This window comes from Psammomys obesus, unplaced genomic scaffold (assembly GCF_907164565.1).
Source record: "Psammomys obesus unplaced genomic scaffold, mPsaObe1.curated_primary_1811, whole genome shotgun sequence".
NCBI lineage: Eukaryota > Metazoa > Chordata > Mammalia > Rodentia > Muridae > Psammomys > Psammomys obesus.
Window position 1 is genome coordinate 41,225,257 of NW_026587216.1, and position 14,067 is coordinate 41,239,323.

The following is a 14,067-nucleotide window of genomic DNA, read 5'->3' on the forward strand; positions in this document are numbered from 1 at the left end:
TTCTTTCTTTCTTTCTTTCTTTCTTTCTTTCTTTCTTTCTTTCTTTCTTTCTTTCTTTCTTTTTGTTAATGCGTAGTTATTTATGAGGTACAGCACGATCTTCCAGTGCATGTGTGCTGTGTGTATTTATCATATCAGGATAGTTAGTACTTTAGCTCCTGTCATTACTTTCTGTTTCCAGCCTGCATGTATAATGAAGTATTATGAACTACAGTCCTTCAATTGTTGTGGCTATAGGACAGTAATCTTCATTGTCAACTTGACTGGATTTAGAATTGCCTAGGAGACAATGTCTGGGTATGTTTGTGAGTGAGTTTCCAGGTTTAAGCAAGGAGGGAATACCCCAGTCCCATGGGCTAGTCCTAGACTAAATACAAACGGAAAATGAGAAAGCCAGCTGAATGCCAGTATTCCACTTTCTTTGCTGTGAGGCGTGAGCAAGCAGCGTGCTGCCAGCACACCTCTCTTGTCATGACGAAACCCATCCTCTGGACCATGAGCCACGGGAACCCTCTCCTCTTAGTTTTAATCATTTATTTAATTTTATTTTATGTGCATTAATGTGAAGGTGTCAGATCCCTTAGAACTGGAGTTACAGACAGTTGTGAGCCGCCATGTGGGTGCTGGGAATTGACTCTGGGTCCTTTGGAGGAGCAGACAGTGCTCTTAACCACTGAGCCATCTCTCCAGCCCCTCTCTTAGTTGTTTTTTTTGTGATGTATTTGGTCATAGAAATACTACTATGCTGTAGAGCAGTGGACTAAATACTTCTGTCTAACTGAATTTTGATACTGTTGTCCAATCTTTCTTAGCCTTTTCATAAGAGTGAAGGATTAAACATATAACAAATTGCAATGAAGTCTTTCTCTAGTGGAGAAATCAGACATGTAGTTTTCAAGTGAGTATTAGGTCCTTGGACATACTCTCAAGATTTATACACTCCCCAGAGATGTTAGAATTTTTCTTTTTCCTTCTGAATGATGTTAATAAATATTTCCTAAATCTTCCAGATAGCTCTGTTTTATGGACAGACTGTAAGTGCCAGTCTTACCAAATGAATATTTCCATTCAAAAGAATGGGAAGGTGTTGAGCTGTCACATTTCTTATTAGGGAGAAGGCTTGTTGAACTTGGAAGAGCCCATGCCAGGTCTGCTCATATTGTATTGATAGTATTGTGGTTAGCACTTCAGGTACAGCTGGAGGTCATTATCAAATTAATGTGATTTGTTAAAATTGCTTTTGATATTTGATTAATAATTTTGTGACGGCCGGGTATGATGTCACCTGTAATCCCAGCATTTGGGGAGGCAGAGGCATGTGGATCTCTGTGATTTTTGAGGCCAGCCTGGTTTTCAAAGTGAGTCCAGGACAGCCAAGGCTATCTCGCAAACAAAACAAACAAACAAAAAATAATATTTGTGCTGGACATATTAAAAATTACCATCTAAAACATTTTAAAGTACATAATTGAATGACTGGCATTTAACAAAAGCAGTGTTGTATGATGTCACGTCTGTGTAGTTTCACAGCATTTTATCTACTTTCAGTCTTAAATAGGATTTGCCTATCCTGAATATGACATTTAGACAGAAAATGGGACTGGCGAGAGGACTTAGCCAGTAAAGAAAGGTGTTTGCTCTGCAAGCCTGTCACCTGAGTTCAATCCTCAAAACCTACATGAAGGTAGGAGACAGCCAACTCCACAGAGGTACCCTTTGACATCTACGCATGCACTGTGGCATGTGTGCTCACACATACAATAGTAGTAACAAAAAGATCTTTAGGAGAAAAAATACAGTGAGTAGTCACTTGTCGATATTTGAAAAATAGTGCATGGACATGGTATGGTAAGAAGCCTTTCCCTTGTGTTTAGACATCTGGTTCTTTCTCCCAGAGGTACCCTCTCACATTCTGTGTGTGTGTGTCTTTTAGTTACTTTTCTAGTGCTATGCTAAAACCCCAACGACCCAAAGCAACTTGGGGAGGAAAACGTTTATTTCATCTTACAACTCTCAGGTCACACTGCATTACTGAGGGAAGTCAGGGCCGGAACGGAAACAGCAGCTATGGAGGAGTGCTGCTAACTGGCTTGCTCTCTGTGACTTGCTGAGCCTGCTTTCTTACAGAACCAGGGCCTCTGGCCTAGAGTGTGGCACCACCCTCACCGGGCCAGGTCCTCCCACATCAGTCATTAATCAAGAAAATGCCCCTAGACTTGCCTGTGGCTGGATTCACGAAGACTGAGGTTTCCTCAGATGACTGTAGCTCAGCATTTCTCAACCTGTGGGTCACGTCTCACCTAAGACCACCAGAAAGCACAGATATTTACATCATGTTCATAACACTTACAAAATAGCAGCAAAAATGATTTTATGTTTGGGGATCACTGCAACATGATGAACTGTATTGAAGAAGGTTGAGGACCACCAGTCTAGCCTGTGTCATGTTGACAAAAGCTGGCCATTACAGATATTTTACATACTTGAATTGTATGTCTATATGATCGGAAAGTAGCAGTTAGCTAGGTGCCCTGCGTTTGAACATTTTATCTTCTCTTTGTGGGAGTCAGGCATGGTCCTTTCGCCATGCGGGCCCAGACATCAGCAACTTTACCTGCTGTGCCATTTTTACCACTCTGCATTGTTTTTCTACATTTCGTTTTTAACTATAATAGTGTTGATGCAAAAATATAACTTTCACCTCAAAGGGAATAAGAGATAGTTTCTTCTGGAGGCAAATTTGAGTGGCCATGGCTTGTGAACACAGAATTAGGTTACCCCAAATTCCGTGTTCCATTGAGGAACCAGTTTCACAAAGGTTTTTGTAGTAACAGAACAAGGAAAGTCATAAGTCAAGACCTTTTAGAAATATATTGGTGGAAATATGAAGTAGGTGTTCACAGCAGAATGGAGAGATCTCAGTTCTAGGCCTCAGATGCTATCTGATGGTTCTTTCTTAGCTTCTTGGTGGTGAAAACTAGTCCTTTTTATTGAGGGGGTTGAAGGTAGCCTGAGGAGGGCTCGGCGTGGTGGCTTACACCTTTAATCCCAGCAGAGGCAGGTGGATCTCTGAGGTCAGCCTGGTTTACAAAGCCAGGACAGCCAAGGCTACACAGAGAAACCTTGTCTCAATAAACAAACAAACAAACAAACAAACCTGGGCATGGTGGTGGTTTCTTTACTCTCAGCTGTCAGGAACAGAGGCAGGTGGATCTTCGTGAGTTAGAGGCCATCCTGGCCTATGTACTGAGCTCTAGGATAGCCAGGTCTATGTAGAAAGACCCTGTCTCAAAAAAACGGACAAAAGAAAAAAAAAATGAGAAGCCTAAAATAACTTGTAATTCAACTCTGTAGTCATTGAAGTTGTAGTCAGTTAATCCGCCTTGCAGATGGTTCATTTTGAAGATGTATCTTTTTTTCTAGGAGCTCTCATTTACAGTAGTTTATCTTAGAAATCTTTTTGTTAGAACTCAGAGATCCACCTGCCTCTGCCTCCCTAGTGCTGGGATTACAGGTGTGTTACACCACAGCCAGGTGACGTTCAACTGTATGTAACTATATACTTATGCTTTTTGATATTTGATAGTTTAATAGTTAAAAAGTGTTTTTGTTGTATTTTTAAATGTAAATTTTTTACTCTTCATATTTTCAGATTATTTGAGTCAGAAGTGGTGGTGCACTCTTGTAATACTAGCCCTTGGGAGGTTGAAGAAAGTTTTGGGTTGGCCTGAGTCATATAGCAAGATCTGCACGCCCCTAAATATTCAAGACTAGAATAAATATTCATGAAATGTATTTTCTGTGTGACTTGTGTGTATATATACTTTTTCTGAACTTGTTGAAAATAAGCTGCTGGCATGATGCCTAGTCACCCTCAAATCTTCAGTGTATGCTTTTTAAATAAACTGGAGAGCCTCATGAAGGTGGCTTTGTCCTCCCCTACCCCCCACCCCTTTGGTTTTTTTGAAACAGGGTTTCTCTGTGTAGCTTTGACTGTCGTGGACTGGCTTTGTAGACCAGCCTGGCTTTGAACTCACAGAGATCTGCCTGCCTCTGTCTCCCTCAGTGCTGGGATTACAGGCATGTGCCATCATGCCTGGCTGTGGCTATGCTTCCTAATGCTAGCCTGGGTTTGGAGAGATGGCTCAGAGGTTGAGAGCACCAGCTGGCTGCCCCTCCAGAAGACCCAGGCTCCGTTCCCAGCACCCACGTGGTGTTTCGGAGCGCTCTGTAGCTCTAATTGCAGGGCATTAGATGTCCTCTGACCTCTGCAGGCACTGGGCGTGCACATGGCGTACATACATGGATGCAGACAAGCACTCACACACATGAGGTAAAAATAAAAGAAACACAAAACAGTTAAAAACAGGCTTTCAAGAATGTCTCTTCCATCGTGGGAAGACACCGGATGCCATGCCGTGTACACCACCTTCAGAAAGTGTGTCTTCTCCAGATACTTCATATTCCCAGATAGAAGTATCTTCCGGTGTCTTGGTTTTGGAGTCTCTAGTCTCCAGGATAGCAGGAAATAAAATTTTGTTGTTTGTGAGCTACTCAGTTTGTGGTATTTTGTTATAACAACTTGAATGGGTTAAGATCGTGTTTATGGTAAAGGTTTTTTTCTGTTAGTCCAGGATTATGGGCTATATCTTGTTGCCTTGCCATTAGTTTTTTTGTTTGTTCGTTTTTTGTTTTCTTTCCTTTTTCTAATTTTGTTTTGTTTCTGAGACAGGGTCTCATTTTGTAGTCCTGGCTGACATGGAACTTGCTATGTAGACAAGTTTGGCTTTGAACTTGCTGAGATCTGCCTGTCTTTGTCTCCTGAGTGCTGGGATTAAAGGTGTATACTACCTTTTCCAGCCTTTCTGCCTTCTTTTTATTGTTTTTTAAATTTATTTGAGCATAAATGTGTGTGTGTGTGTGTGTGTGTGTGTGTGTGTCTGTGTATGTATGTTTTGTCCATAGGTATATCTGAACCACTGTGTGCAGTGTCCATAGAGGCTAGAGAGGGCATCGGATCCTCTGGAACTGGGGTTACAGTCAGCTGTTAGCCATCATATGGGGTACTAGGAATTGAACCCAGGTCCTTTGGAAGAGTATCCAGTCTTCTTAACTGCCACGCCATCTACCCAGCAACTCTCTTATTTTTTGAGAGAAGTGTTTGTACGCTGAGTTTGGAGCCACCATTTTGACTGGTGAGCCCTCTGACTGTCCAGCTTGCAGCGCTGGACACTTCTGGCTTCTCAGGCACTGCTGGAGGGTCGGTCTCAGGTGCCCGTGACCCCTCCACCCCACTACACTAGCCATGCTCTTTACGTGGCACGGGCAAGCATGTGTGGACTGTTTTCTGACTTGGACCTTTTTTGCTGTTGCTTCACGATTTGCTTTTCTTAGAAAATTAAGAACTAAGACTGTCCTTTGTGTTTTAGGCTCTCTTAGGAGAGGCTCTCTTTAGGCTTTAGGTTGGCGGGTTCATAGTTTTCATGATTTTGGAGGTGTGTAGAATTATTTTCTCGTGAGAGGGGAAACGGAATACATGTATTGTAAAGGCACAGTTGAAGATAATTCTCCCCTACCCAATTTGCTTTTAGTTCTCTGGATAAAAAAAGCTTCTAAAGTGATGTATGTGTGGGGACTGTTGGAATTTTTGCTGTGGATGCAAACAAATATGCTTGTTAAATTTTGTTCTGGAATCAGTCTTGTTGAGAAAAGGGCTGTGATTATCCAGCTACTGGCCTCTCCTGTTCACTCTCCAGGTCATTTTGAAGTAGGTGTGTGCTTGAAGCTACACAGGAGTTCCCGGAACTCTTGAGACCAGAGCATTGCGTTTTCTGTTATAGAATATCACCAGCTTTTACGTTAGGTGAGTCTAGCATGGGGGAGAGGCAGTAGTCAGATGGCATTCGAATCAGTCACTAGTTCTTAACCCACATAGCTTTTAGGGCTATGTGAGTACCTCCCCCTACACCCCAGTGCCTGGGACAAAATGCAGGTCTTCTACGTGATAGGGAAACATTTCGCCCTGAGGTTGGCTCTTCACCCAGGGTACAATTTAAAAAAGGATTTGAAAAGTAGACTTTAGGGCCAGTAAGATGGTGCGTGGGTAGAGGTTGCCTGGTGCGCCATTTGATCCTTGGACCCATGTGAACGGAGGACTGACTCCTGAAAGTTGTCCTCTGACCTCCGCACATACAGGTGTACATTCATTTAAAATAGAATACAAATTTAGAACATGTAATTGTCTGTATTTGAACCTTGCCATTTGATGGCGTAGAATACTCGTAGATAGTAAAATTGTAGTGAAGCAAGTTAATATATTCATCATCTCAGTTAATATCTATGCCTAAAACAACTAAAATCTACTTATTCAGCAAGTGTCCCTAATACAGTAGTTTTATTAACTAGTTCTCATATTGTAGATTAGATCTTTAGGTTAATTCAACCTACACAATTTGTTTTGTCCTTTGAGACAGGATGTCATAAAGGCCAGACTGGCCTCAGACTCATTCTGTCTCTGCTCTTTCAAGCACAAGAGTTACAAGCTGTACCATCATGGCTGACCCTAGTGGTTTTTATTTGCATTTCTCTGATGATTAATGACATCAAGCATATGTTTGTGAACCTCTCTGACCTTTTAAATTCTTTTTTGGGAAAATGTCTGTTTAGGTGTGTTGTCCTTTTTAAACTTTGATGATTTGTTTATCTGGCCGAGTGGGGTTCAAGCCCCAGGGCTACCTGCATTTCAGGCCGGGCGCTTGTTCTGCTGAATCACACCCAAGTCCACCTTATTTCTTTTGAACTCTCAATGGCATATGCTGCCTCAACAATGGTAAAAACAATGGTAAAACCTGTCCATGGCAGGGCCTTGTACAGACCGTGCTCCTCTGCGACTCATCTGCTGCGGTATGGAGCCCCAGCGGAGGCAGCTCCTGTCTGAAGGGTTGGTGTATGGCTTCTGCTTGTGCCCAGGAAGCAGGTTTTAGTTCCTTGCCAGCCACTCTGTTAAAGAAGCCAGTCTTGTCCTCTTCTGACTTGCAGACACTGGCTGTTCACGGAATTCTGTGGCCTTCAGTGAGTAGGATGGTGTGTGTCTCAAGGCCCGTGAGTTTATGGGACTAGTGAACCGTGGTCCATCTCATTTACAGTGTCAGGTGTTTTAATATTAGAGCCGAAATTCGTTTCCTGTCATGAATGGGATGCATTTGCAATTGAGGGACATGCGTGTGTGGCACGCGTTTGCTAAGTGGAGGGCCACTGTTTTGCTGTTTCTTGTAGTTTTTTATTAGCCTTCTTAGAAGGTTAATACAAGTTTGTAAGACATGTTCTCCAAATGTCTTTCAGAAAAATTCCCCGCAAGCAGTTTAGACTTGTTCACTTACTTTGAATCCACTTTTGTGGGACCAGTGTGGGAAAAATGAAATTATAATATTCACAGATCTCTCTGGCTGCCCAGGCCAGCAGAGTGTCAGCCTGCGGAAGATAAGGCAAAGGCAGTTCGGTTCAACACTGAACTTAGTAGTCAGTGTTGGTCCAAACTCCAAGAGTTTATGTTAGGTATATGTAAGCATAGCACAATTTGGAAAAAAGTTTTTCTGTTGATAATTAACTCAATTCCTTATGTGCGACAGAGCTTAAAACATAACTGCATTGAAACTCTTCCCATGTAAGGGGCAAATGACCTCTTCCATAAGGATAGGTTCTGTATTAACTGAGAAAACAGCCTGAAGTTAAGGGTCTGGGGGAAGATAGGCTTTCGGGTTATCTGAGACAAACAAGCTCAAGATGAGGCGCTGGGGGATTCTGCTGTGGTCGCAGCCCTTTGTGCCAGCCTCCTGGGCCGAAACAGCTGACATCTCTGTTTGAAGAGACGCCCAGTGCTTGGCACTCCTGCTCCCCTAGGGCTTATCTGTGAGCACAAGGACCTGCACGCCCCCCACAGAAGTGGCATTGAACCTCTGCTTTTTAATTTAGTTTTCTTTTTGCATGAGGTCTCAAACTTGTGATCTTGATGTTTCAGCCTCCTAAGTGCCTTGAGTTAAGGTGTGGACCACTTCTTCCAGCTTCAGTATTTCTTTTTAAACATTGAGACAGGATCTCAGTATGTTGCCTGGACTGGCCTTGAAGTTTTGATCCAGCTGTGTCTGGGGTTGCAATGTGTGCCACCAAGCCTGATGCAACCTCTGTTTTATACTGTCTTTTCTTGTCTTTCATATGAATCCTGTCATTTATTTATTTATTTTTCTATCTATCTATCTATATCTATCTATCTATCTATCTATCTATCTATCTATCTATCTATCTATCTATCTATCTATCTTTGTGGAGCTTGACCACAGGGTTCTCAGGAATGCAATTTTTTTCTATTTTTAAGATTGAGTCAAAAGCTGCTTGTAAAATGGAGTCTTGCAGGGGAAGGCACAGCCTGAAAAACTACTTTTACATAATATAGAGGAACTTGGAGCAGGCAGTAGCCTGACTTTGACCCCCACCCCCTTTCTTTTTTGCTACCATCATACTTGCAGCACAGACTGGCCTTAGATTTGCTCTAATCCTCCTGCCTCAGCTTTCAATTACCAGTGGCCAGTGGCCAGCTTTCAGTGGCCAGTCTCAGAGTCCCCGTGCAGACAGATCTAAGTGCAGAGGCTTCAGATGCCACATGTCTCAGGAGCACAGTAGGGACACAGCAGGCACACAGTAGAACTTCATACGCTCACCTCCAAATTTCTAGTTTTTGGTATTGTCCAACTAATTGGGCATTAGTTTTGTGCTGTCAGGGTTTGCAGCTAAGGGCTGGTTCATTAGCCTGTCAATGCCATGTTGTAGCTAGTCATTAGCATATCAAAGCCTGCCTTGGGGTTGGCTTCCTTCTGAGCTGCTGTTGGCTGGCACTGCATTATTCCAAGTCACACAAAATGGTTTCATTTTTGTTCCTGTTAAGTCTGAAATCACCGCACAGAGACCACCACTCACATATGCAATTGGCAGGAGTGTTTAATTTCGAGAAAACTTGCATGTAGGGGTCAAACCATTTTACAAAATGGCGACTCTAGACAAAGGCTCTCAGGCCTTTTTATAGGAAACTAGGGGGATTCTAGCAAGGCTTAGGTAATCTAAAACTGCATTGGTGGGAGCCAGGGAAATTACAAGGGTCGATTCCTAATTGGCTTGTGTCCAGGTGGTCATGGCTGCATTGCTGTGCCAAGATGTTTAACTACAGGATGAGATGAGGCTGCCCAGCACAGATGCCCCCTCCTGAGACAAGATACTTTCCCATTCTTGCAGTTATCTCCAGGCTGTTCCTTGGGTAGGAGATTTTATGGTCTTGTCCTGGAATTGGTGACCTATGACCTAGTTTCTGGAACTGATGACTTTTTTTTTTTTTAATCAGGGCTGGTCCTAAAGTGGAGACACATTGGAGTTTATGTCATCCTCTCAGTTCCTGACAGTGAGAAAACAGGGAAGGTATAGAAAATAATGGTGTTGGCTTTTAGCCTAATTAGCAGATGAAGAGTGTGGGAGAAATTCTTCCTTGTGCAGTAGCATTAGGGATGAGACACAGGGTTCTGTTCTGAAATTGCCTTTTATTTCACAGGACTAATAGATGGAGTTTTAGGGGTATCTGGGTTGGGTCCCAAATATCAGCCAAATAGGGATTATGTTATATGTATGTCTACTTTGCATTCTTTTTAAGTATACCATGTTAAGATTGTTATATGTTAATGTATAGAAATCTTTTTTTCGTTTTTTTTTATATGTGCATATGTACATGTGTCTGTGAGCGCCTGTGTGGGTGGGCCATGTGCATGTGTGTGGAGGCTAGAGTTCGTGGCTTGCCTTCCTCCAATGATCTGTTTACTGAGGCAAGGCGACTAAATTGGGTTCTCAGATTGGGCTAATCTAGCTAGCCAGTTTACCCTGAGAATCCCCTGTTTTTGCCTCCTAAATTTAGGGATTACATGTAGGTTGCCATGCCTATCCAGCTTTTTTGTTTGTTTTGTTTTTGTGTTTGGGGTTTCTCTATGTAGCCCTGGCTGTCTTAGAACTAGCTCTGTAGACCAGGCTGGCCTTGAACTCGTAGATATCTGCCTGCTTCTGCTGGGATTAAAGGTGTGCCTAGATGGGTGGTGGGGAAACGGAACTCTGGTTTTCATGCTTAAGCGACTGCTTTATTGTCTGAACCGTCTCCACAGCCATTTTGTCTCTTGACACAGCGTCTTGTTATATGTAGCCCAAGTATGTAGTCCGCTCTGGCCTTAAACTTGTGCTCTCCCCAGCCCTGGGCAAGTAAGCCACCACACCCAGCTCTTAGTCTTTTTTAAATTTTGTTTTGTTTGTTTGTTTTGGACAGGTAATACATTTAAAAATTGTTGCATGTTTTCAGGGTCATTGATCTCATTTTACATGTTTACTGTCTAGCACTCAGGATAATCGTGAGTTGGAGGCCAGTCTGGGCTACCTTGGGAGTTTGGGCTACATAGGGAGATCCTATCTCAAGTCAGCAAGAAAGAGCCAAAAAAATGAGAATTCAGCAAGTTAAATTTGCTTCTTTGTTATAAAGTTGAAAACAAGGTAAGCAACTTCAGAGGCTGGGCTATAGATAAAGGAATAGCACGGTGCAGCAGTCCTGAAGCCCTTGTGCACCAGGAGACATCTTTGTAGGGTTTCTGTGCATTGCAGCTTTCTACAAAGCAGCTGGATCGAGAACCACCTGTGTATTCTTTGGGTCTTGTGCTGAGCTCAGGAACATTTTGTATAGGTTTGGTTAATTGCTCTATGGACTCACTCTTACTTTGTAAACATTAAGTGTGTATGTGTGTGTGTATGTGTGTGTGTATGTAGTCTTTGGCAGTTGGTTCTCTTCTTCCACTGTGTGGATCCCAGGGATCAAACTCAGCTCATCATGGTTGGCATCACATGCCTTCATTGTTAGGATTGTGCAGCAAAGTTACACGGGTTCACAAATTGCGCCATGCGACTGGTTCCATGTGGGAGGTTTATTAAGGGAAGGGAGAAGGGGCCACAGAGACCACCTCTGGGTAGGGTGAGAAAGAGACAGGGTGGTGAGAGAGAGAGGGTGGTAGTGGTGCGAAGTTCTCTTATAACGTGACCCAGAGCATGTGCAGGTGGTTTCAGGTAGTCCGTAGGTGGCCTCACAGATGCCTGATGTCCTGTTCGTCAGGCCCCTGGGAGCTGGCCGTAGAGATGCCTGCTTATGGATCCCAATATTCACTGCATAAACTATTTTGCCAGCCTTTGACTGAATCAAATATGTTCAGTTTTGGTTTTATTGACTTATTTCTTTAGTTTTGGGGTGCTGGGGATTAAACCCGGAACCTTTGCTGTACTACTGAGCTACACCTAGAGTCTTTCACACATGCTTCAAGTAATTTGGACAAATGTATCATGAGAAATAAACTTATTTTTGTGATTATTATATGGTTCAAACTAGGATTAAACATGAAAACTAAAGGCTAGATTAGATGTTTCTTTTCATATAGTCCATGTTGTGTAATTAAGATAAACAAAAAAATCTTCCTTTAATAGAAACATGGTTTTGTTTATACACTCTTATCCAAGACACGATTATGCCATTTCTCACCATTAATTTTTAAACACGGTAAAGCAGGCTGGTATATTTACATACATTACAGATAGAATGATAAAGCATATTTTTATCTGATTTTTATATCCAGAATTCAATAAAAATTTCTCCTTGAATAACAGAATTCTGCAGGGGCTGCTATACACTGGACATGAAGAGGAAGCTTAGCTTTACTATAGTCTGAGCTGGTGTAACCTAACTAGCTAGAGGATATGCAATTCCTGATTGACAGCAGGACCAGCAGCATGCAGATTTTGCAAGGGAGAACACCCAGCTCAGAAACAGTGATTAGAGCTCTGTTTGGAATCACTACGTTCGCCCCTCGTGTATTCTAGCTTTCGGTCTGCTAGATTTGTAAACACATAGCACAAAACAGTTCCTCTTTTGTTTTTATTAAAGTGACACTGCAGTGCTGTTTCAGTCCATCAGCCAGGCATGCATGTGTGGAAATTTGATATTCTCACTAAATTAGCTAATTTTAAGCTGTGTTTTATGCTTATCTCTAGACCTTTGTGCATTAAATCCTATCTCGAGCTGCTCTCTTTACACACAAGTGTGTTTTGCTTGTGCTTTCCTGTCTTCTGTGAGAAGCTTTATGTAGGTCAGGCTTGGCTTAAGCAGCTTTCCTGAACCTGCGTCAGCTTAAGCTGGAGGAATTTTAATAAGCCCTCCCCTGTAGGCGTGGGCCTAAATGAGGCTAGCCTAGTTAAGCCTGATCTTTCTGTTTGTGGAAAGAGCTGAGCAGAGCTGAAGGCTGCATGGTTTCAGAGGCTGCCTACTTCATTTCAAAAGAACAATGGTAGGAAAGGCTAGATCTTCCAATTTTACCTTGTCTGAAAAGCTTGATTTGCTAAACCTTGTGAAGCCATATGTGAAAATTCTCGAAGAACACACTAATAAAAATTCAGTAATAGTGGAAAAGAATAGATGTTGGGATGTCATAGCAGTTAACTATAATGCAATTGGAGTAGATCGCCCTCCTCGAACAGCTCAGGGCCTACGCAGCCTTTACAAAAGGCTCAAAGAATATGCCAAACAGGAGCTATTGCAGCAGAAGGAGGCCCAATCTGACTTTAAAAGCAATATTTCCGAGCCAACTAAGAAAGTTATGGAGATGCTTCCCCAGATTTCCAGCTTTTGCCTGATAAGAGACAGGAACCACACACAAAGGTAAGCCTTATTTTATTTCGTTGTGGGAATGATGGCGCCTCCTGTCTATTGGGCTCTGGCTTAGTTGTGACTGAGATGTGCATAGTAAGCACCCCACAAGGGGAGCCCTGAATACTGTCTTTGTTTGCTTTCTTAAAAAAAAAAAAAGTAAAGCTACGAGGAATTTTTCTGTTACGCTAGATTTAAACTACTTTTTAATGTCGTTCCCTCTTTGATTCCTGTAGTTTCTAAAAGTAAAGGTTAGGGAGGTATTAATGGGATGAAGCTTCTGACATCACTAAATAAACTTTTAAAGATGTCATTAGCATGCAGTGTACAAAATACTGGATTTCATTATGACATTTTCATACATATATATTATATACTTTTATTATATCTCTAACTTTTTAAGCCTTAAAATTAGACTACGTGCTTCTGAGATACATTATTCTTATTTAAGATTAAATTTCATTGAAATATGGTTTTTGACTTTTAATATAGAATCTGTATGATGTTAGTAGTCTTGAAGCAAATGGAAACTTTGTTTTTTATAAATTACTACTGTGTATGTTTCTTGAATATGCATTGGACAAAACTTAAAATCAATCTCATTAATGACATGGTTGTGTATGTGAAGACTGTTGTTTCTCTAATGTATTTGAAATTGATAAGATGGAAACATTAAAGGAAGTTAACACCTAATTAAGAGGCTCAGATTATATAATAAAATGCAGTGTAATTGATCTAGAAGTGTAAATGATCTAGTTTCACTTCGATATAGGGTCATAGGAAGGGATAAACTTTCTCATACTGCTCTGTAAGTTAGAAAACTCAGTTTTAATAAGGGTACTCTGGGTTAGGGGTTGAAAACAATTTTGGTTTAGGTTTGTTCTGTATGATTATTTGCTTAAGATTCTTAAAAGCTGTTACCTGTGACTAATTAAAATTTAACTCTTGACATAAGATGAAAATGGCAGCTCCATTCTTACACTAAATCATTTAGGGTAATTTAAACGAACTGTAAACTCTTTGCAAGTTGACGGGCCTTTCAAACAAAGGTTCAGTGTGCTTTCTTGCTCCAGGAGAGGCATTATATAAGCAAAATTGCTGATTACCTGTGAAACTTTTGAACTTAGTAGAGAAATAAAAGAGGAAAGCTTTTTAGCTGAGTCTATCTGTTGTTTTGGTAACTTATTAGGAGATTATTTTATTTTATTTTATTTTTTGAGCTTTTTACCCTTTACTGCTTATTTCTGCTTGGCAGCACAGAATAAATAAATAAATAAATAAATAAATAAATAAATAAATAAATAAAT

The 14,067-nt window shown here is 41.4% G+C and overlaps 2 protein-coding genes across 2 annotated transcripts in view; both read left to right on the forward strand.

Moving 5' to 3' along the window:
* Rad54b (RAD54 homolog B) overlaps positions 1-14,067 on the forward strand; it is a 65,967-nt gene that overhangs the window by 7,308 nt on the left and 44,592 nt on the right. The window lies entirely within an intron of this gene.
* Positions 12,399-14,067, forward strand: part of Fsbp (fibrinogen silencer binding protein) — a 5,240-nt gene continuing 3,571 nt past the window's right edge. Inside the window, exon 1 of the mRNA XM_055603143.1 lies at positions 12,399-12,772. Within this exon, the coding sequence (XP_055459118.1) occupies positions 12,399-12,772 (374 nt within the window). The remainder of the gene's footprint in view (positions 12,773-14,067) is intronic.